Source organism: Acomys minous (assembly GCF_964271855.1).
Source record: "Acomys minous genome assembly, chromosome: 15".
NCBI lineage: Eukaryota > Metazoa > Chordata > Mammalia > Rodentia > Muridae > Acomys > Acomys minous.
In genome coordinates, this window is record NC_140497.1 from 61,363,893 (window position 1) to 61,387,005 (window position 23,113).

The 23,113-nt window shown below is 46.3% G+C and overlaps 1 protein-coding gene across 2 annotated transcripts; it reads left to right on the plus strand.

Moving 5' to 3' along the window:
* Positions 1 to 764: 764 nt before the first annotated feature.
* On the plus strand, positions 765 to 22,175 carry REST (RE1 silencing transcription factor). 2 transcript variants are annotated; one of them, XM_084760062.1, is made up of 4 exons: positions 765 to 1,084; positions 3,161 to 4,076; positions 11,955 to 12,038; positions 16,527 to 22,175. In XM_084760062.1, exons 2-4 carry the CDS (start codon positions 3,170 to 3,172, stop codon positions 18,770 to 18,772), a joined length of 3,237 nt encoding a protein of 1,078 aa, XP_084616188.1. In that variant the 5' UTR covers positions 765 to 1,084; positions 3,161 to 3,169; the 3' UTR covers positions 18,773 to 22,175. The 2 variants fall into 2 exon arrangements, with proteins under 2 accessions (XP_084616188.1, XP_084616189.1); XM_084760063.1 differs by lacking the exon at positions 765 to 1,084 and adding an exon at positions 1,538 to 1,707.
* The last annotated feature ends 938 nt before the right edge of the window (positions 22,176 to 23,113 follow it).

The window sequence follows — 23,113 nt, forward strand, 5'->3', positions numbered from 1 at the left end:
AGGCTGGCCTCGAACTCACATCGATCCGCCTGCCTCTGCCTCCCAAGCGCTGGGATTAAAGGCCTGCGCCACCACGTCTGGCTCAAACCTTTCAAGTAGGATTACAGGCATGTGCAGCTAGGCTCTATTTTCCGATTTTCAAGAGAAGGTTTTTCTATGTAGACCAGGCTGGCCTTGAACTCAGTGATCTGCCTGCTCCTCAGCGTCCCTGAGTGCTGGGATTAAAGGCCTGAATAACTACACCCGGTTTATATTCTAATTAAAAGAAAAAACATTTTTGGACTGGTGTCTGTAAGTAGCCCAGGCTAATCTTGAACTTTTGATCCTCAGTGTCAACAACATTCTGCGTGCAGGGATTACAGGAGAGAGCCCACACTCCAGGCCTGAACGATATTTTCCAGAGTTTTGGATGTGAGAGGCCAGTGACAATACTTGTCAAGAGGGCTGCACTTTTTTTTTTTTTTGAACAGCCCCTATTCTCATGCACGCTCAGCAGAAGCCAGGCATAACTTTTGCTATTCGTTTGTAAAAGAAAGAAGCAAAAAGGAGAAGGTTCCGCCCCTTTAATGAGCCCAGGGCGGGAGTGGGGGTCCGGTGGATTAAGTGAGGATCCCCGGAGGCGCGCCCCTAGCCAGGCCAGGAGTCCGCACCGAGCCCCGGGGGCCGAGGGGCGGGGCGCGCCTTAGCGGCCACGCGCGCGGGCGGGTAGGGGGCGTGTCCGCGGGCGCGCGCGGACGGCGAGGGGGCGTGTCCGGCGGGGCGGGCGGCGGCGCGGGCCGGGTGCGCGGCGCAGCGTCCTGTGCTGGAATGTGCGGCTCCCGCGAGCTCGCGGCTCAGCAGCAGACCGAGCGCCGCCGAGGCCGCGGGCCCCAGACCCGGCCGGCGGGGACCGCTGCGACGGCAGGGCGAGGGCGGAAGGTCTGATCCCGCTCCTCGGCCGCACACCGGGTCTCGCGGGCCTCGGCGTCCAACTTTTCCCCAGCCTCCCTCCCCTCCCCCGAAAGTCCAGCAACAAAGAAAAGGAGTTGGAGCGGCAGCGGCAGCGACGCGGGGGAGGCAGCCCGTGGGCGCGCAAGGGAAGCGGGTAGGACGACGCGGATCGGAGGCGGGGGGGAGGGCGGCGGGCAGGCGCGGAGCGGCGTGAGGCGCTGTCCAGGGCTGATCTGTAGATACTGTGGTTCGCGCGGCGCGGCGCGGCGGGCGGGGGCGGGATCGGGTTACGGAGCGAGTCACGGGCTGGGCCGGGGGCTGGTGCGGAGCGGCGGGGTCCACCGATCCTAAGTAGAACTCGGGGCGGCCCTTCCCGCAGGGCGCTGCGATCCGGGGGTGCTGCGGAGGTCGGAGCGCCGCTGCTGGCCGCCGAGGTCCTGAAACTTCCCCCTCGCCTTCCCCTCCGCCCAGGGCCCACCGCCCCGGGGCCCCGGGGTTGTCCCAGGCTCGCCGCCCCCTCCCCCAGCCCGAGCCGAGCCGGAAGGCAGCCGCCCCGCTTGACTCAGCCCGGGGCACGGGCGGCGCCGCCGGCGGGGCTGGACAGCGATTTCTACGGCCCGCGCTGGCTCGGCGCGGTGGGGGAGAGAAGTTCGCAAACTTCCGGGCGCGGGGGCGGCGGCGGCCCGCGTGGGGCCCCTCGGAGAGACCCGGGGCCGGCAACCTCCGGAGGGCGCCGCGGAGCCCCGGTACAGGCCAGGCCCGGACGCTGGTGGCGAGGTAACTTTCCGCCCGGTCCGGGGCTAGCTCGGGCGGCGGGGGATGGGGGATGGGGGGCTCCGGGGCCGGGGCCGGTGGAGAGGAGCCTCTAGGGTGGTGGGCAGTGCTGGAGTGCGAGATCCGCGGCACCGCCCGCGCGGGTTGGTGGCGGAGAGGAAGCAAGAGGGCCCAAGTTTGCAAAGAGCTGCTTTGTGTTTGGTATGTTTTGAGAAAATGGCCGAATGCCTATTTCAGTTAGGAATGCCGCCGCCGAGGCCGGCGCTGGTGGCAGCAGCACATAGGAATTCCGTGCAACACGTTGCTACTCGGGCCGTGCTTGCACAGTCTTCCCGAGAAAACGTGGAGATTTCCTTGGGAGTGTGGCAGCTGAGGTGCGTGGGCAGCTTGAAGGTGGATATTGGGGTCCGTTGTGGAAACCCGTGGGGCTGTTAAACCAAGGCAGAGAGCTATGGCCCGCTGTTTCCTGTGATGGCATTCGAGCCCAACTTTTTGTTGGGGCATGTAACTGAGAGGGAGGTTGTGCTTAGACGCTTAGCGAAACCGGGGCCTGCTTTTTGTATTTTCGGTTTAACTTTGTCTTGTAGTACTTTTTGCACTTCGTGTCTCCACTAAACTGCTAGAGGTACACTTGAGTTCGAGGCTTGCACCTTTGAGGCTGGAGGTTGAGACCATTTAAAAACTCAACTTGTTTTCAAGAAGGTGATCCGTAATGGCTTCCTCTAGGCAAGTAGGCCAAGTCAAGCACAATGCGCGAAAGTTGCTGGTTGACGTGTTGAGTTGCACGGCTATTAGGGAGTTTTGAAGTTAAAAAAAAAAACAACCCACACTTTAAACTTCCCCATTTGTGAGAAAAGGGATCCATAAGCACCCCTTTAAATTAAGAGTCATCAAAAATTCGGTCTGTTACTGTTTCACAGTTTATTCTTTTTGAGGGAATTCTTAAGAAGAAATTAAATTACAGTCTTCCAGATTTCTTGCTGTGTTCATTCTGTGCACAGAATCGCCTGTGGATTTTTGGGGTTCTAGTTCAGACCATTGAACTGTTGAAAGGGAGAAGTGAGAAAACAATAGTTTACTATTCAGTGCTTTGGGTATTAAAAGTACTTTTAGTTAATATTAATATTGGTAACCACCAGAAAAAGGTTGACACACTTGCATGCTAGTGTGGATGAAAGAGTTGCCTTTTTTTTCCCCCTTTTTATGGTTGTAGGGGAAATAGCTATTCATTTGTATGCTTTTGTGACTTCAGTAAAGAGAATTGAAAATTAACAGTAGCCTTGCTCACACCTCCCTAGTTGGTAGGATTACAGGCACGGGTAGTCATACCAGCAAGAAAAGTATTTTAAAGTTGTTGTTAATTCACTTGAGTTTTAAAGGTTATGTTGGGAAACTGCTTGCTCTAGGTAATAAGGACTGTATTTAATTTTTGTTGTTGTCGTTATGCTTTATTCAGTATACAGTTATGGCCACCCAAGTGATGGGGCAGTCTTCTGGCGGAGGAAATCTGTTCACCAGTGGCAACATGGGCATGGCACTCGGCAACGACATGTATGACTTTCATGAGCTCTCCAAAGCTGAGCTGGCGGCACCCCAGCTTATCATGCTAGCCAATGTGGCCTTGACAGGGGAAGTGAACGGCGGTGGCTGCTGCGACTACTTGGTTGGTGAAGAGAGACAGATGGCAGAATTGATGCCTGTTGGGGACAGCAACTTTTCAGATAGCGAGGAGGAAGGGCTTGAGGAGCCTGAGCTGAAAGGCCACTCCGGTGGTGGGCTGCAGAGCGTGGAGCTGAGAGGGTTGGAGCTAAGCGCCGGAGAGCCGCCGCCGCCGCCGCCGCCCGTGTTCGAGGCCGCAGCCACCCCGGAAGTGTTCGGCTCTAATAAGGACCCTCCTCCAGAAGCCTTTGGGACCGAGGACAAGTGCAAGAGTTCGAAGGCCAAGCCCTTTCGCTGTAAGCCATGCCAGTACGAAGCAGAATCCGAAGAGCAGTTTGTGCATCACATCAGGGTTCACAGTGCTAAGAAGTTTTTTGTGGAAGAAAGTGCGGAGAAACAGGCCAAAACCAGGGATCCCGCCTCCTCCGCTGCAGAAGAGGGCGATTTCTCCAAGGGCCCCATCCGCTGTGATCGCTGTGGCTACAACACCAACCGCTATGATCACTACACCGCTCACCTAAAGCACCACAGCAGAGCTGGGGACAACGAGCGGGTCTACAAGTGCATCATTTGCACGTACACCACAGTAAGCGAGTATCACTGGAGGAAACACTTGAGAAACCATTTTCCGAGGAAAGTCTACACGTGTAGCAAATGCAACTATTTTTCGGACAGGAAAAATAATTATGTCCAACATGTTCGAACTCATACAGGTAAGAGAGCCTAAATTCTATTTCCCCAAAAAATGTGACTTTCTTTTTTTTAAACTTAGAGATAGGGCTGGGCGTGGTGGTGCACGCCTTTAATCCCAGCACTCGGGAGGCAGAGGCAAGCGGATCGCTGTGAGTTCAAGGCCAGCCTGGTCTACAAAGTGAGTCCAGGACAGTCAAGGCTACACAGAGAAACCTTGTCTCAAAAAAAAAAAAAAAAAAAAACTTAGAGATAATGTAAACGGAACACATCTAAGATAACTACAGTTTTCTAAGGGGATTGAGGGTTTATAGAGAAAGCCTACTGACTAAACACTAAACAAAGCATTCAAACTTTATATCCCCATTTTTTCTTCTACTTTTGGTTTTTGTCTTTTTGAAATGAGAGAGAGACTGTAGCCTCTGGCTGTCCTGAATTCCATGGCTGCCCTCAAATTCAGATCCACCTGCCTCCACCCCCTTCCGCATTGATAGGATTAAAGGCTTGCACCACCATACCGGGCCCCAGCCCTTCTCTTTTGGAAACAGCATCTCTCGTAGTCCAGACAGACCTTGAATTTACTGCGCTGTAGCTGAGGATGTTTACTTTTGGGTCTTTCTCCTTCTGTCTTGTAAGCAGTAGGATTACGGACAAACGCCACCGTGGTTGGTTTACAAGGAGGTGTATGGAACACAGGGCTTTATGCATACCAGGCTTGCATCTTCTTTCACTTTTCTCGCTTTATTTATTTAGTTTTTCAAGACAGGGTTTCTCTGTGTAGCCTTAGCTGTCCTGGACTCACTTTGTAGACCAGGCCGGCCTCGAACTCACAGTGATCCACCTGCCTCTGCCTCCCGAGTGCTGGGATTAAAGGTGTGCGCCACCACACTTTTTTCACTTTATGAGTATGACTAGTTTGCCTGTATCTATATAACTGCAACATATGTGTGCAGTGCCTTTTCGGGCCAGAAGAGGGCAGTGGATTTCCCAGAACCAGGCGTATGTCGGAGGGTTGTGAGTCCCTGTGGAGGCAGGAAACCCAGCCCTGGGTCTTCTACAAGAGCTGCTGTCACCAGCCCAGAGTAGAAACACTGCCCATTGAAGCCATTTTTCCTAAGAGAGCAAGCAAGAAAGCAAGCATACCTGTGAGAACTACTTCTCAGACAAGAAACGTTTGTTGAGCGTGTCCAGTGCGTACAGGTTGTGGGGAATGGCCCACAAGTATAAGTCAGGGACTCTGAGAGACCAGGAGTGCAGCTCAGCACTAAAGCCTGCATCACAGTCCGTCCTCAGCACCAAAAAGAAAGCCTTTATGGGGCTAGAGAGATGGCTCAGGGTTTAAGAGCACTGGCTGCTCTTCCACAGGACCCAGGTTCAGATCCCAGTGCCCACATGGCAGCTCCCAACCGTCTATAACTTTAGTTCCAGGGGACCCAACACTCTTACACAGACATAACATGCAGACAAAACACCGAGGAACATGAAATAAAATAATTTAAAAAAATTCTTTAAAAGAAAAGAAAGAAGTCTAAGAACAGAGCTTGTTTGAGACATGGCCTTGCCCTGCAGCCCAGCTGTGGCTGTGAACGCCTGGCCAGCGTTCTGGCAGAATGAAACATTTGCTGGAAGATGGCTCCGTGTGCTTAGGAGAACTTGCTGGCCCTGGATTTGCTTTCACCGTCCATGTTTGATGGCTCCAAAACCTGTGACTCTAGCTCCAGGGAATTCCACCCCTTCCTCTGGCCTGCACCTGCACACATGGCATGTGCACATAAAAATAAAAAATACACGAAAAATTTTGTTCTGGCCAAGAACAAAGAAAGACCCAACAGTAACCTCAGGAACGAGGGAGGGATTAAAAAGGCTCAAAATAAGAATACAGATGTCACAGACAATTACCAAAGATTTAGTCCCAGGGTTGGTGACTTGCTCTAAATGTACGCGGCCGTCACAGAGCCCCTCTGCCCATGTACGCTGGCCCATTTTCCTGTTGAGTGTCCTCACTGTTACAGAGGAGACCTGTCAGGTTGTCCGGCCAAGTATCTGGCTAATTCAGTGGAGTTTTAACTTGAAGGGAAACCTGCTTTCAAACTTTGAGGAGAGATAGATAGTTGCCTCTGTGTTTGTTTCCTGCCACTCCTTAGAGGGAGTAAGGATTGTGAGAAGGCTCCATTCCTTGATCATGCGGGGTGTGTGTGTTTAGAGCCCTCATTTTAGATGAATTCATCAATGAATAAGAATAAATGAGAAGGTATCAGTGGCTGAGCCTGTTTTATTTTTATTTTATTTTAACAATTGACTCAGCTCTCTGCAGCCCAGGCTAGCTCTAGATGCCTGATAGTCCTTTTTTTAGCATCTAGTCTGCTGGGGAATACAGGAGTTAGGTACAAATGATATCAATTTTTTTCCCCAAAACCAACCTCTTTGGTTATTGTGAATCCATTGTACCATTTATTCTTTGTAACAGTTTTTAGTCTGTTTATAGAGGTGCTGCCACTCTCAGGCTACTTTTATAAGACATTCTTACTATTCCAGATAAGAAATTATAGCTGGATGTGGTGGCCTACTTTTTTTTAATGCCAACACTTGGGAGACAGAGGCAAGAGGATATCTGAATTCAAGGCCAGCCTGGTCTGTCTACATAAGAATTCTACGAACTTTCAAATTCTGAGTTTGTGACACAGCTCAGGTATAGTGCTTAGAAAACATGTGGGTTTGGACACCAGTCCCCTTACCCACCAATAAGTAAAAAAACAAAAAAAGAAAAAAACAAAAAACCCAAACCAAGACAAAGAAAAAGCCAGAAGAAGTGCCTAGCTCATTCCAGGAAGGACAGTACTTGGGAAGTAAAGGGCGTTCTCTGCTGTTAGAGGCAGCCTTTGGCAGCCTTAAACCCGGCTCCAAGCCGCTTAGCCTAGTCCTTCCTGGTTTTCCTGCATCCCTTAGTTATAGGCCTCGTTATGTGGCGACTAGGACCCAGCCTGAGTAGCCCACGGGGTTGTGTGTATAGCTTGGCTGGCCTGATCCTCCCCGGATCATTCTGTCCCTAAACTCCTTTTGTCTTTGGATCCTGGGTGCATGCGTTACAGCCTGTGGCACTGAGCCCATACTTGTTTGGTTTAGTAGTAGCTGGGCCTTGGCTTGAGGACTTGCTTCAGGTTAACAGGTCTAGGATGACAGGTGTGAGCCGCAAAACCCTGGCCAGCCTTGATTTCACGGTCCTGCCTCAGCCTTCGATGACCAAGGCAAGAAAATACACATAACTGAAGAGGTGGATGTGCTTAGTTTTACTTGAAGAATGACATCTTGGCTGAATGTTTGATGCTATAGGTCACCGAGCATCTTCAGCATTTATCAGTTAATTTTTAAAAGACTCACTCAACGCTAAGAATGTTACTTTACGTGTGTATAGGTAGTGCAGAATTGTAGGAGTGTGCTTAAGGCTGTTTCAGAATTGTAGGAGAGCTGGGCACGGTGGTGCATGCCTTTAATCCCAGAGCTTGGGAGACAGAGCCGGCTCATCGCTGTGGAGTAGGCCAGCCTGATGAACAAAGCGAGTCCAAGACAGCCAAGGCTACACAGAGAAGCCTTGCCTTGTCTTGAAAAACCAAAAACCAAAAAACAGAAATTGTAGGAAATTGCTGTGGTCTCAAGATGAAAATCCATTTAATGATTTTTGTTTTGATTTTCTTTCTTTCTGCCTCCCGAGTGCTGGGATTGAAGGCATGCACCACCACGCCAGGCTGAGCAAACCTCCTTATCCTGTCCGCTGTGAAGATTTGTATTTGTTACCTACATGCTAAAAGGCTTTGTGTTCTGTAGTTGGACCAATCTGCTTCCATAAGACTATAGAAACTTTTTATGTATAATGAAAACACTGCAGTTCCTAACAACAGTCAGTGGTCTGCAATGTGAGCCCAGGATGTTTGAGTTAGGGTTGTTGCCTGCTGCAGACACACAGGAGCAGTGTGCTTTGTGCATTGAAAACCAGGGCTACAGAAGTACTGTCAGAAACACCTCAGATTTTATTTTATTTTTATTATTATGTAGTGCTTGCTGTCCTGGAGCGATGCAAATCAGGCTGGCCTGTGCCTCCACCTTCCAGCACTGGGGTCAAAGGCTTGTGCCCCAACACCTGGCTTAGAATTTGAATTAATTTAGTTCTTCAGAAACATTTTATTGTAGCCAGCTGTTTTGAAGACCACTGTTTATGAAAGGAGAGATGCTTGGATCTTACCCCACCATGAGCAGTGTGTATCAGCCAACTGTTTTGTAATTTAGTCTCTTTTTTTCTCTTTTTTAAAGATTTATTAAGTATATAGTGTTTCACCTGCATGTGCTGCTGCCCTCCAGAAGAGGGCACCAGATCTCAGTATTGATGGTTGTGAGCCACCATGTGGTTGCTGGGAATTGAACTCAGGTCCTTTGGAAGAACAGGCAATGTTCTTAACCTCCAAGCCATCTCTCTAGCCCCATAATTTATTCTTTAAAAAAATTTTTTATGTTCATTGGTGTTTTGCCTGCATGTGTCGGTGTGAGAGTGTCAGATCTCCAGGAACTGGAGTTACAGACAGTTGTGAGCTGCCATGTGGGTTCTGGGAATTGAACTCAGGTCCTTTGGAAGAGCAGCTAAGTACTCTTAACCACTGAGCCATCTCTCCAGCCCTGCATCAACCAATTGTTAAACTCAACTTCATCTTTGCTATCTTATGCAGATAACATATACTTCATGCTTGCTTAACATCTCTTCTTAAACTTTAGAGTCTAATTTAAAATAGCTAAGTCTGGTGCTGGAGAGATGCTTACGTGTGCTGCTTGTGCCAGAGGACCTGAGTTTAGTTCTCAGCACCTACCCACGGCTCACAGCTGCCTGCACCTCCAGCTGGAGGGCAGTCCTGCAGCTTGGTCTGGTCAGAGCTGGCATAGCCACACTCAGAGAAACCAAGTCTCTGGTGAAACAACAAAGTAATAACTAACAGAAAATAAGCCAGGCCCACAGTGAGCCAGCATGGCTTTACTCTCAGCAGAACCAGGCAGATAGCTGGGGCTGTAGCCAGCATGGCCATTTTTGTTTGTTTTGTTTTGTTGTTTGGTTTTTCCAGACGGAGCTTCTCTGTGCAGCCTTGGCTGGCCTGGAACTAACAGTGATCCGCCTGCCTCTGCCTCTGCCTCTCCAGTGCTGGGATTAAAGGCATGCTCCACCATGCCTGGCTGGCCTATTTTAAAAAAAACAATACAACATAAATTAAAAAAACAATATAACATAAGATTTCTGTATGTATAGCCCTGGCTGTCCTGGACCTCAGAGATCCACCTACCTCCCCACCCCCACCCCTAGCTGGAACCAGTGTGGTCTTAACATATTGTCTTTCAGGCCAATCAGGCCTAGTAAGACCTAAAAACCCAGGTGTGGTAGCACATTCCTGTAATCCCAACACTCAGGGAGGCAGAGGCAGGTGGATGGTTTTGAGTTGGAGGTCATCCAGGTCTACAGATTGAGTTAGAACAGCCAGGGCTATACAGAAACCATGCCTCAAAAAACCAAAAAAAGAAAAACAAAACAAAAATGTTGAACTAAAGTCTTTAAAATCTTTGGCGTGGAGGCTGCTAGACAGACAGGCTTGGAGGCAGAGGGCTGAAAGTTTGAGGCCATCTATGTCTCTGTCCTCTACCTACCTATCTGCCTAGTTCCAAGTTAGCCAATAATAACTGTAATAGCCATGGTTCATTGGGACTAAATCTGGTTGGTTTATACTAACATGGGCCATGATAAATAATATGTAGAATGCTGTGAGTCCTATACTACTTCTCTGACTTAGTAATTTTATTTATTAGCCAAATATGTATTTACACCTTCAGAACTGTTGGGCTGCTGAAGAGTTTAACAGGTTTGCAAAGCTACATGTGGTTTCTCTTTTCTGTAATCCCAACACTCAAGAAGCCAGGACATCGTTAGTTCAAGGTCAGCCTAGGCTGCACAGCGAAGCCCTATCTCAGAACCCAGAAGCTGAGGCTAGGGCAGCTTTAGTTCAAGGTCAGCCTAGGCTACACAGCGAAGCCCTATCTCAGAACCCAGAAGGGGAGAAAAATCACTAAAGAGCTAAAGTATTTTCAATAGTAAATTTCATTTTGTTGATTGAAAAATAGTTCTAGTGGGCGAAAAAGGGACAAGGATTATTTTACTTTTCATTTTACATTTTATTTTTGGAGGGCGTAGTGGGCCACACATTTTAAATTCTGGCACTTGGGAGGCAGAGCCAGGCCTGGTCTATAAGGAGTTTCAGGATAGCCAGAGCTACACAGTGAGGTCCAGTTTTTGTTTCTCTGTATAACAGCTCTGGCTTGTCCTAGACTCCCTCTGTAGACCAGGCTGGCCTTGAACTCACAGAGGTCCACCTTCCTGTCCCTCCCCAGTACTGGGATTAAAGGCGTGAGCCACCATGCTGGCTCTTTGTTTTAAAAAATAGGACCTTGCTGTACACCTCAGACCGAACTTGAATTCCAGAGTTTCCTATTTGAGCTCCTGGGTACTGAGAGTGTAATAAGCACCCATGGTTGCCTCCATTTTACATGGGGCACTGAAGTAGATAATGCATTATATGACTTTGAACCTTTTAGCTTTTCTCCCCCCCCCCCTTCTTTTTGGTGGGGGAGGTGGACTGAAAGGGGGAAGAAAGATATTAGGGGTTGGTCTTGTGCATTGTGTATTCAGATGCTGATTTGTGTGCGGGGAGGTCCTGAACATGGCCATTGTCATGATTGTTGAAGAATCTCCTGATCTGTGACGCATAACAAAGCTCCCCAGTTATCTCTGATTGGTTAATTAAAAGCTGAACTGGGCGGAGGAGATAGGAAGATTAGACTTCTATTCCTAGTCTGGGCTTCTCAGGTAGAGGAGAGAAGGAGGTAGCCATGGGGACTCCACCACAAGGAGAGAGAGATACTGCAGAAGGCCAGGGGGAGGCAGGTGAGGGCACGGGCCGGGAGACAGCTGAGTGGCTGCTGTTACAGGGCTTAGCCCCTGTTGAATAAGTCTCATGGGTCAATTGTTTGGGAGCTAGGGCAGGTGTTAGAAAGGGTCCCAGCCAATACCTTAATTCAACAGTCTCTAGACGGTTTTATTTCTGAATTTGGGAATATAGCATTTTGTCTATTCACTAGTTTTGAATATCCAGGTTGTTTCTGCACTTTGGGTGTCATTCCTTCCTCCCATCTTTGAGTCTTGGGGCTGGAACTCCATTGACATGTTTGGTGGCAAAGCCGGCCAGTGCCTTCAGCAGCCCCGAGCGTTCTTGACATAGGTGGGCTGGTGGCAAAGGCCTGTAATTATGGGTGTTGGGAAGCTGAGGCAGGCAGATCACAAGTTTGAGGCTTGTCTTGGCCTCCACTTGGGGACTGTCCTGAGACTCTCCATGTGTTTGTCACCGAAGCAGCTTCAGCCGTTCTCACTCTGTACTGCCATTTAATTGAACGTTTACAGACTGTTTTATGTTAAGTCACTATGTGGATTTTCTTGTTATATACATGTATACATATTTTAAGACAAGGTGTTAGGCCGGGCATGGTGGCTATGCCTTTTAGGCAGATCTCAGTGAGTTCCAGGCCAGCCTTGTCTACAGAGAAACTCTGTCTCTTGGGGGAGAAAAAAGGAAAACAGCATGAGATATATTGGCACGGTTGGTTGTATAACCCTGTATTCAGGCAGGGATAGGAGGGCTGAGTGTTTTGGCTAGCCTGGAGTACTAAGGAGAACCTGTTTGTTTCAAAACAAAAATAACCGAAACCCAGCCAGACCAACTCCAAAACGAAATACCGAAAAGTCTGCGGGAGGGGTAGTTCCTTTGCCTAGAATTCATTTTGGTTTATCGTGACATCTTCAAACGCTGTCATTCCTTTTCCAGGAGAGCGCCCTTATAAATGTGAGCTCTGTCCCTACTCGAGTTCTCAGAAGACTCATCTAACCCGGCACATGCGCACTCACTCAGGTTGGTAAGAAATGGGGACGCTCACCGTTTCAGCAAACTGTCGTTTTTATTTATTTCACTGTTATAAACTACCTTTAAAGGATTTCTTTTAGAACCGAAATTGAGTTGTTTATTTGTAACTTACTGTTTTTCAGGGTTTTGTTTTTGTATTTTCTTAAATGTTATCTTATTATGTAGCCACTGCTGTTCTTGAATTCAGAGTTCTGCCTGTCTCTGCCTCAGAAGTGCTAGGATGAAGAGCATGTGCCACCATGTTGTCAGGCAGGTCCCTGCCTTAAAAAAGGGAAACCAAAATGGCAGCAGGGAGGGCAAATATGGGCCCTCAGACCAGACTCCAGAAATAAACAGATGTGAATTTGTTTGTTTGCTTTTTTGTTTATTTTTCTGAAAAAAATTTCCCCTTCTGTTTTTTAAGACGTTTCTCTATGTAGCCCAGGCTATCCTGGATTTGGCTGTGTAGATCAAGTTGGCCTTAATCCTAACCGCCTGCCTCTGCCTCCTAAGTGCTGGGTTTAAAGGCGTGTGCCGCCACCTCCCTGCTTAATTTTTATTTTTATATTAATTATTTTCTGAAGTTTAATTTATGAGTATTTTGTCTGGCAGTGTACTATGTGGGTGTAGTAAGTACCTGTGGGGGCCAGAAGAGGGCGTCAGATTTTCCTGGAACTGGACTTACAGATGGTTAAGAGCCACCATGTGGGTGCTGGAAATTAAACTTGGGCCCTCTACACAAGCAGCCATTGCTCTTAGCTGCTGAGTCATCTCCCCAGCCCAAGAAGAGGTCCCTAATATGTGTCGGAACTCAGAAGAGTTCCACACAGAGCACAGGTGAGTTATTCCCATTCTTTTTGATTGTGTGACTAAAATGAATATCGGGCTGGGTGATGATGTCTCATTAGTTAAGAATACCAGGGTTTGATTTCCTGCACCATATGATGGTTTTCAACTTGTCTTTAACTCTGGTTCCAGGGGATCTGATGCCCTCTTCTGGCTTCTGCAGGCACTGCATGCATATGATGCACTGACAAATATGCAGGCAAAAGACCTATACACATAAGATAAAAGATTAACCATGTAGCCTAAGCTTCCCCCATTCGCCGTAGCGTGTTTGTTTGTTTGTTTTGAAGTGGTCTCTTGCAGCCCAGGTTGGTTTTAGCTGAAGATCTCTTAAACTTGTGATTCGCTCTTCTCAGTACACAGCTAAGATGTCTTAAATTCCTTGCCTTCCCCTCCCAAATGCTGGGATTAGAGGCATGAACTACGGACACAGCTCAACGGCACTAAGAGGACTGACTTTCAGAATACATTCAAAGACAATGATGGCTTGATTTACAACAAAGTGCATACAGGACTATATGGTGGCTGAAATACTCATGGCTCCCAGCTGGTCTCTGTTCTGAAGACATTTAAGTGGCCAGGTTAAAAAGTAGGCTTTGAAGCCGGGTGCATGCTGTTAATCCCAGCACTAGGAAGGCAGAGGCAAGAGGATCTCAGTTCAAAGCCAGCCAAGGCCACACAGAGAAACTTTGTTTCAAAAAATAAAAAATAGCCAGTTCTGGTGGCACACGCCTTTAATCCAGCACTTGGGAGGCAGAGGCAAGGGGATCACTGAGTTCAAGGCCAGCCTGGTCTATAAAGTGAGTCCAGGACAGCCAAGGCTACACAGAAACTCTGTTTCGAACCCCCCCCCAAAAAAAATAAAAAATAAAAAAGTAAGACGGTGTGGTGGTGGTGGTACACCTTTAATCCCAGCATGTGGGAGGCCGAGGCAGGTGGATCACTGTAAATTTGAAGCCAGCCTGGTCTACAAAGCCAGTCCAGGACAGCCAAGGCAACACAGAGAAACCCTGTCTTTATTTATTACTGCTCCTGTAGAGGACTTGGGTTCAGTTTCCAGTACCCAGATCAGGTTAACATTTTCAGGGAACTTGATGTCTTATGGCCTGTTAGGGTACATATGTACAGAGGCCACATACACAAAAAGTACTTGTTTTTAAAGAATTTGTTGATGCCCTTTCCATTGCTTAACAAGCAAGGCTGCTTGCCATCAAGTTCAGTCCCCCAAACCCATGTGGGGGGAGGAGAGCCAACTCTCTTCAGGTGGGCTCTGGCATCTTCACTCTGCTGTCCCCTTACACCCTAGCATGAACACACACAAAGTAAAAAGCAAATGTTCTAGTGTGCTGGTAATGTTTGTAATCCTGCATGTTGAGAGGTCTAGTCAGGAGGAAGGTTGAAGACTTAGGCCAGCCTAAGCCATGCTAGTGAATGAACTAGGCAGCATAGTGAGGTTAGCCTCAAAATCTGAGGGACCAAAAACAAATAAATGAATGTTAGACTGAAAGGTCTTGAATAGACAGTGCCATTCTTGGCTGTGACTGACTTGATTCTCAGCGAAGACTTCTGGACAGATTCAGAACACATACCCTGTAAGGCATGTTTTCTCTCTGACTTGACCTCCTAGTTTCATTTATCACTTTTATTAGAGTATATTTGTGGTTGTGTGTGTGTGTGGTTGCACACAAGCTAGAGGTGGGTGCTGGATCAGATGGTGCTGGAGTGTGTGTTTGTGAGCTCCTTAATGTGGGCGCTAGGATCTGAACTCTGAGCTCCAGTAGAGCCTCCAGCCTAGATTTCACCTTAGTTTTCCTTAGTCATATGGCTTTACGTATGTAAAATTTCTCTTGTATATATTGTTGCTTCAGGTGCATAGTAAGAGCGAGCCCTGGTTGTATTATAAAGTGCTAGCATCTGCTAAGCATTGGCTTAGCCAGCGAGGTCACTTCCAGACACTTAGTATTCTTGTTAGGCTTCCTTTGGCTGACTCAGCACCGTGCTCATGTTGATTAGGCTGTCCAGACCCTCCTGAGGGCTGGAGGCTACTGTGGCCAGCCTTGCCAGGTCTTCCTGATCTTGTGTGCTTACTATGTTGATGTACTTCGAGTGTCCTCCCAAGCTACCTAAACAAGAAATGTTACTACTTTTTGGGTGCTTCCAGAGTCTCCAAGGTCAGTTAGTGCATCTTGGGAGGGATTAATGTTCTACAGAGGGCTTTACTTAGTTCTTTGATAAAACACCAAAGGGAGGCTTTTTTTTAAAAAGATTTATTTACTTAGTCTATGTATACAGTGCTCTATCTGCATGTACACCTACAGGCCAGAAGAGGGCATCAGATCACATTATAGATGGTTGTGAGCCACCATGTGGTTGCTGGGAATTGAACTCAGGACCTCTAGAAGAGCACATAGTGCTCTTCACCCCTGAGCCATCTCTCCAGCCCTTGAAGGGAGCTTTTAATCCCAGCACTTGGGAGGCAGACGACTCTGCTTGCTTTTTTTTTTTTTTGGAGACAGGGTTTCTCTGTGTAGCCTTGGCCATCCTGGACTCACTTTGTAGACCAGGCTGGCCTCGAACTCACAGCGATCTGCCTGCCTCTGCCTCCCGAGTGCTGGGATTAAATGCATGTGACACCACCACCTTGCTCAACAGACATTTCTAATGGTATATTTTCATGGTTAAGCTTGATGTCTAATTTTGCTTATGGAAAACTTGGATAATAATGAATGAGGATGTTTGAAAGATTAATTTTCATAAATGTCAATTTCCGTTTCTCTATTATGCATTCCATTGGACCGGTGGGGTATGGATACCAATTGGTAATATTTACTAGAGAGTGATCTAGTTGGGTATGTATTCAGGTAGTTTTGTTTTGTTTTGTTTAATGCCTTTAATTCTGGGGTGGGTGGGCTTTGGTTTTCTTTGTGTCTGGTTCTGACTGTTTGCTTGTTGCGCACCGTATCTATTTGTATGCCAGGGCCAGTTACCTAGTTTCCTTGCCCTCCCCCCTTTAATAGAGAAGTTGAGACAGAAAAACAGTCACTATAAGCTTTCAAGTTCACTTCAGCCATATTTGTGCTTTAAAGCAGTCACTGCTCTTAGAAAAACTTGCTGAGTGAGGGGTAAAGGTTAGATTTGCCCCCTCAGGCTAAAGCAGAGCCTTAAACCACAGACCTGCAGCCTGGGAGTCTAGCATAAAGTTACAGAGTGCACTCTCAGGCTTACCTTACAATATATGTGTTTTACTTGTGTTACATTGTACTTTTGTTTAAAGGTTCTAGAGGATGAGGAGTAAAAAAGTAAAAAGACTTCTCTTGGAGTGGATTTGCCCCAGAGTTAGCCTCCAGAGACTTTGAGCTGTGCCAGCAGCTCCTGTCCCGGGGAGCCTGGTCTTCAGCAGTGCCAGAGAGCTGACTTAGTCAAGGGGTTTGAAGATAATGGCTGACTGAGTTGATTGTTCCTCCAGTTCATTTTGAGAATCAAGCCTCCGCCCCAGAATAGTTATACAAAGAAATATGGAAAATACAAGGTGCATGATCAGATCCTTCCAATAAATGGTCTTTGTGCTTATGTTTTATTTATAACTCCTAAGGGTATTTTAATGTTTGGGTTTGTCTTTTATCTGTGGTAACATCTCTTCTTTATCTGTAGGTGAGAAGCCATTTAAATGTGATCAGTGCAGTTATGTGGCCTCTAATCAGCACGAAGTGACCCGACACGCAAGACAGGTTCACAATGGACCTAAACCTCTTAATTGCCCCCACTGTGACTACAAAACAGCAGACAGAAGCAACTTCAAGAAACACGTAGAGCTACATGTTAATCCAAGGCAGTTCAACTGCCCCGTATGTGACTATGCAGCTTCCAAGAAGTGTAATCTACAATATCATTTCAAATCTAAGCATCCTACCTGTCCCAGCAAAACAATGGATGTCTCCAAAGTGAAATTAAAGAAAACCAAAAAGAGGGAGGCTGACTTGCATAGTAACACCATCACCAATGAGAAGACAGAGCCAGAGCAAACAAAAACAAAGGGCGATGTGTCTGGAAAGAAAAATGAGAAAACCATAAAAGTAGAGCGAAAAGATGTTTCAAAAGAGAAGAAGCCCTGTAGCGGTGTCTCGGTGGTCCAGGTGACTACCAGAACTCGGAAGTCAGCGACCGAGACTAAAGCAGCAGAGACGAAACATGTGGATGCACATACAGGAAATACTTCAGAGAAATCTAGTAAAGCCAGGAAGAACAAAAGAAGGATGGATGCTGAGGCCCGCTCCTTGGATGTTCCTGTGAATGAGGAACCAGTGACAAAAAAGAAAAGAAAGATAGAAAGCAAGCCCAAAAATACTACGGAAGGGCCAAAGGGGGACAGCAGAGTGGAGGAGAGTAAGGAAGACAATAAAAAGCAAAATGCATCCCGTAAGAAAGGGGCAAAGAAGAAAACTCTAAAACATAAGTCCGGTAAGAAAGGCAGCAGACCTGCGCAGAAGGAGGCAGGGCAGACAGAGCCTCCTCACACCGAGCTGGCTCAGGTGTCTGCAGCTCCCATACTAACTCAGGTCGCTCTGACAGGATCCACTCAGACAGAGCTCCCTTCTCCCATGGATGTTGCTCAGACAGAGCTCCCTTCTCCCATGGATGTTGCTCAGACTGAGCTTCCTTCTCCCATGGATGTTTCCCAGACAGGGCCTGCTCACACGGAGGTTTCCCAGACAGGGCCTCGTCAGGTGCAGCCGCCGCCGCCTCCCTCAGAGCCTGCCCAGGTGGAGCTGCCATCTCCCTTGGAGTCTCCCCCTCCCACCGAGGCTCCCCAGATGGCACCACCGCCCCCCATGCAGCTGCCTCAGTTGGACCCTCCTCTCAAGGAGCCTGCCCAGGTGGAGCTGCCTCAGGTGGAGCCACCTTCTCCCGTGGAGCCTTGTCAGAAAGAGCTGCCTTCTATGGAGTGTGTTCAGATGGAGGTTGCCCAGACAGCTCCTACTCACCTGGGGTCTGGTCAGAAGGAGCCTCCTCCTGTCATAGAGCCACCTCCACATGCCAAGCCTGTTGCCAAAAGGTCATCTCCCCGGAAAGAGTCTACAAAGGAGAAGATGCGGAGTGAGATGTTGCGGCAGGAGCAGGCCCTTATTGGAGTTGGCTTAGTGCCTGTTAGAGATAGCCAGCTTCTGAAGGAAAGCAAGAGCGCACAGGAGCTGCAGGCCTCGCCGTCACCACTGCCAAAGGGAAACTCTGGAAGAGGAGAGACACCTGAGGGCCAAAACATAGTCTCTGATGGGGAAGGGAATAAAATAGCCCCCCTCAAGGAAGCAGGAACAGAGGGGCGCGGTAAGGGGGAGAGTCTGGTTGAGCTTGCTGCTTCCAAGGAATCCACTACCAGTGTTTCTTCCTCTGAACAAGAGCCAGATGGTGAGACATTACATGCTAAGTGCCAGGCAGGCCCCACTGCGCTGTGTGAAATGGGCGTGGCCACTGAGCAGAACACAGCAGACGGTGTCCCCGTGAAAGACTCGACAGCGGAGCCAGTGTCACCTCTCACCCCGTCAGTCGAACCTGAAGCATCTTCTGCAGCGGTGATGGCCTCACCTCCTATCACTTTGGCTGAAAACGAGTCTCAGGAAATTGATGAAGACGAAGGCATCCACAGCCACGACGGCAGTGACCTGAGTGATAATATGTCAGAGGGCAGCGACGATTCTGGACTGCATGGGGCTCGGGCAGCGCCACAAGAAGCCAGCTCCAAAAATGCAAAGGAAGGGTTGGCAGTTAAAGTGTCTGAGGGAGAGTTTGTTTGTATTTTCTGTGATCGCTCTTTTAGAAAGGAAAAAGATTATAGCAAACACCTCAACCGCCATTTGGTTAATGTGTACTTCCTTGAGAAAGCAGCTGAGGGGCAGGAGTAGTTCAACTGGGAGAAGTGCACGCCTCTACGTTTAGTTTATGACAGCAGACCAACGTAGGCTTGCTTTAATTAGTGTCCAGTGCTGAGTTTGAAGTGACATTATTCTTTTTCTTAGGACTGTATGTCTGTCTAGTGATAGTTGCAAAAATCTTAGCAAATCCTAGGGAGTTAATGTAAGAAAACATACGTACCTAAATCTGTTAGCTTGGGCGGCCAGGTGAAAGAGAAGGAGAGGATGGTAGGAAGAACAGGCTCTCGCAATGTTTACCTACACCCTGTCAGTTTTTCCTGTCCTTTTCACTTTAGTTGCTATTTTTATTTCATTGTTTAGTTTGATAAAAATTGGCTTAGCAAATTACTTGAAGAATTTGCCTGCTTTATATAAAGTTAGCACTTTACAGTTTCTTTAGAGATGAGAGAAGACATTTAAATTGAAGAAAAATCCTCAACAGTGGACATTGTATCTCTCCAGGTAATTGCTTTCTGACTTATGATCAATATTTTGTGTTTATATGTTAATCGTATAAAAAATGATTTTTGGTATTTGTTATTTCGGTGCTTTACTGGCCTAAGATGTTGCACATGGTTCTTGGTTTTTTGTTTTTGTTTTTAACCTATGCAGTTAATCCCTCCACCCCTATAGCATTGTGTTAAACAGTAACACTTTATACATATATATGCATGTTTTTTGGTTTTGCTTTTCCTTTTTTGAGGGATGCTTTTGGGCGTGTTTGCAAAGGAGTTGTTTTTCTTTGCTGCAATTGTCTTTTTTTTTTTTTTTTTGCAGAACAATAGTATGTGCAAGTTTATGAGCAATGGAACGTGCAGGTTCAATCCATTGTTTTTTGTTTTTAATTTTAATTTTCACCTCTTTTATCTATGCCGGAATTAGTTTCTTATAAGTTATTTTGAATGGTGAGCATATGTATAATTACACAGCTCTTCATGGTTTTTTCAGTAACATATTGAACAAAATTTAATCTGAAATATCAGCCACCAGAGTTATTTTGCTCTTTTTACCTTATTTTTTTAAATCACTTATGATAAAGCCATTGTGCTCACATGGATAATACAGAGTGCAAGTGCTGAACTGAGTTCTAGCAAATAGCTGCGGCTTCCAGAGAGTACCTGAAAAGAGCTGATGTTAATTAAGTATGGTTCAGATATTAAGAATCTTACTTTCTCAGGAATTGCCACAAATTAGTGGGTGTCCTCGCTGTCCCTGTGAGACAGCCTCTGAGCAGGAGCGGCCTCCGGTGAATTCCATCCTGGCGGTGTTCTCTGGGGACACTGCATGAGAGGCTGCAAGTGCTCTAGGTCAGGCTCTCTGTTGTTGGCCTTTGCCTGTGTGTGAAAGAGCCCAGCATGCCTTTTTTTTTTATTAAACTGATAGTAGCAAACTAGGCACGATCCCAATTGGGAATTGTGACATTTTGATGGTCATGTACTGTTTTGAAATAACCTCTGTGTATTTCACTTATTTTCTTTAATCTGGCGATCTCTGAGCAGGCTTCAGATTTTGACAGTCCATGAAAGATATGACAAGCATTAATGTATGGGTGAAAAAGCTTGGTGAAATTCTGAGTGAAGTTCTAGTTAAAGTTGGTTGAACTTGGAATTGACTGGGAGGCCAAAGATTTAAAAAGCAGAAGATCTTCTCAAGACATAATAAGTTGTGTGATAATAGTATGTGTTTTGCGTGTGTGCATGAGAATCTGTAAATGTTGAATTCTAGGCTCCGACAATCATTGTCAGCGCAGATCAAGCTGCAAGTATTTATGTTTTAAAACTTAAATTATAAAGCTAGTTAAGTCTTTCTAATGACTAGTTTTAATGTTCATGAGCACATGTTACCTACGTTACCTTTTCAAGGCGTTGAGAAGGAAGCACCACAAGGGCCGCACAGGTGGAGGCTGGAACTAGCTGCCTTTGAGGAAGAGGTCTTTGGTATAGCGAATGAAACAATGCCTTCTGGGAATTGAACTAATTTTTAATCTAGTTTCTAAGATTAGAAATAAAAGCTCCCCCACACACAAAAAAAATAAAGGTAATTAAGGCCTTATTAAATTGATCTTTAAAAACATTGTTGCCTGAAATCGAGTGGGACTTTTGAGACCTTTCTTCCAGAAAAGAAAGACTTGGTTGTCAGGCCTATATTAGGCCTGGCCCATGGTGCCATGTATTTGTACTTAAATCGTTTCAATGGAAAGTGTCTTAGTGATTGAAACTTGTGGTATAATTGAGAGGTCTTCCATTTGAAAAATATATTGATTTGCATGGGATTGTTTGGGTCTTATTTGCTAAACTCTTCCCCCTTCCCCATTACCACCCTCATAGTCTAGTCTGCAGGTAGTAGGTTTTTCTCTCAATAGAGGAACAAAACAAACAAAAAAAAATCTTACTTGTAAATTGGTGTTTAGTAACTAGTTGGTAAACTTGAAATGGTAGGATTCTTTACAGCCTAATCCTAGGTAGCCTTAGGAAAGTGTATTTCAATTATTTTTGAACCTGTATTCACCTTATCTTTTCAAGATTATCTTAAGTTATATTTTCTTTTTCAGAGCTGCTTATTTTGGGGCTACTTTTTAAAAAAAAATTTAATTGAGGCGTAATTCATAAAAGACTACATTGTTTTGAAAAGACTTTTTGTTTTCTTTTTACAACTGTGCCTGGATGTATTTAGTCTTCCAAGAAGGGCCATTTTGGTTTTTTAGATTTACTTTTAAAGTCATGAAGCCATCAGCTTGGGCTTCGTTGCACGTAAATGCTAATGCAAAGTAAAACCCAAGCTGACTGCATGCAGTTCACCCTGAATGTTGACAATAGAAGGAACAAACACCTTGCCTGTTAGAGTACTGGCACCTGTGAGACAAAACACCAGCGAAACTTCAGTTTCTTTGCAAAAATCAAGGTGTATTCTAGGGTTTCCTGGTTGATCTCAGCAGATGAAGTGAGCTGACAGTCTTAGAACAAAGTGATCTGAATGTGGATTTAAGTCTCCTTACACTGCTGGTGAGACAGCTTCTACAGTTCTACATGTATGCCATAGGCTCCCGTTAGTCACTGTACTCTTAAAACTGGTATTGTAACATTACAACAATGTTTTGCGCCAATTTTTATAAACCTTTACAGTGCAATATGTGTTACTTTTCTGAGGCAAACCAAAGGTATATTTCTCAAGGTTCTGCTGCCTTCAGCAGCATTTGACGGAGGATCTTTTATACATTTGTAATAGGTAGAAATAAACCAGATTGCAGGTTTTTTTTGTTTTTTTAATTGTAAACCATGTACCAAGTTTCTGGTCAAGATTGTGTAGGGTAAGTTAAACATAATTGCATTCTATTAACCAATATGAGTGTATTTCTTATGCATATAGTTACATTGAAATAAAGTTCTAAAATGTATCAGACCTCTGTTTATTGTTTGTGTATCAAAGAAGCCAAGATCACCTTTTTTTTCTGTAACTAAGTGTAAGTATATCAAACCTTGATTTCCTTTGTTTTTCAGCTCAGAGAATCTTGTGCAGCATAGTCAAGGGCTCCGCTGCTGAGCTATGTGTCCAACAGTGTTTAAAATGTCTTGAGTTAGCTGTCAGGATAATACTGGGTGGGTAGCAGGGTCCTGGTGGTTCTGGGGTTAAGAGTATATCACTGAAGTATTAGTGTTAGAGTAATATTATACTTTTCATTGAGAATCACCCCAAGCATGTAGAGATTAATAAAGGAAGAGTTCTTTAATGATGGTGCAAACTGGTTTTGGCTACTGACAATAAGAACTGACTCTGAGCCAGGCGCGGCAGTGCACGCCTCTAATCCCAGCACCTGGGAGGTAGAGGCAGGCGATCTCTTGAGTTCGAGGCCAGCCTGGTCAACAAAGGGATTCCAGGACAGCCAAGGCTACACGGAGAAACCCTGTTTCCAAAAACAAAACAAACAAACAAACAAAAAAACTGACTCTGAACAGAGATTACAGTTTGTAAGGTTGAGATATAATACTGCTGTTTTACATGTGTTTTCATCTGCAAATCTCTTAGGCCCCAAACCCTTTGAGCAATTAGAAATGTTTTACTGAGTTTAGTTGTTTTTGGACAAATGGGGAAATTTGCAGTGTGCGGGTACTTGTCCCAGTTAGGCAGGAGACAGTACAGGGCTGTATGTTCTGTTAGCCAGGGTCATCCTGCCTGCAGGCCAGAAGAAGCCACCAGTTAGAGAAGCAAGGGGTGTGATGAGAGGTTGTCCCAGCATAGTCTTCTAAATGCCTGGCAGAGCCATGCTCCCTTTGATAAGCGGATGGAGCCTAATTGGCAGTTGTGAGCATCCAGGGTCACTGCCTTTGAACACCC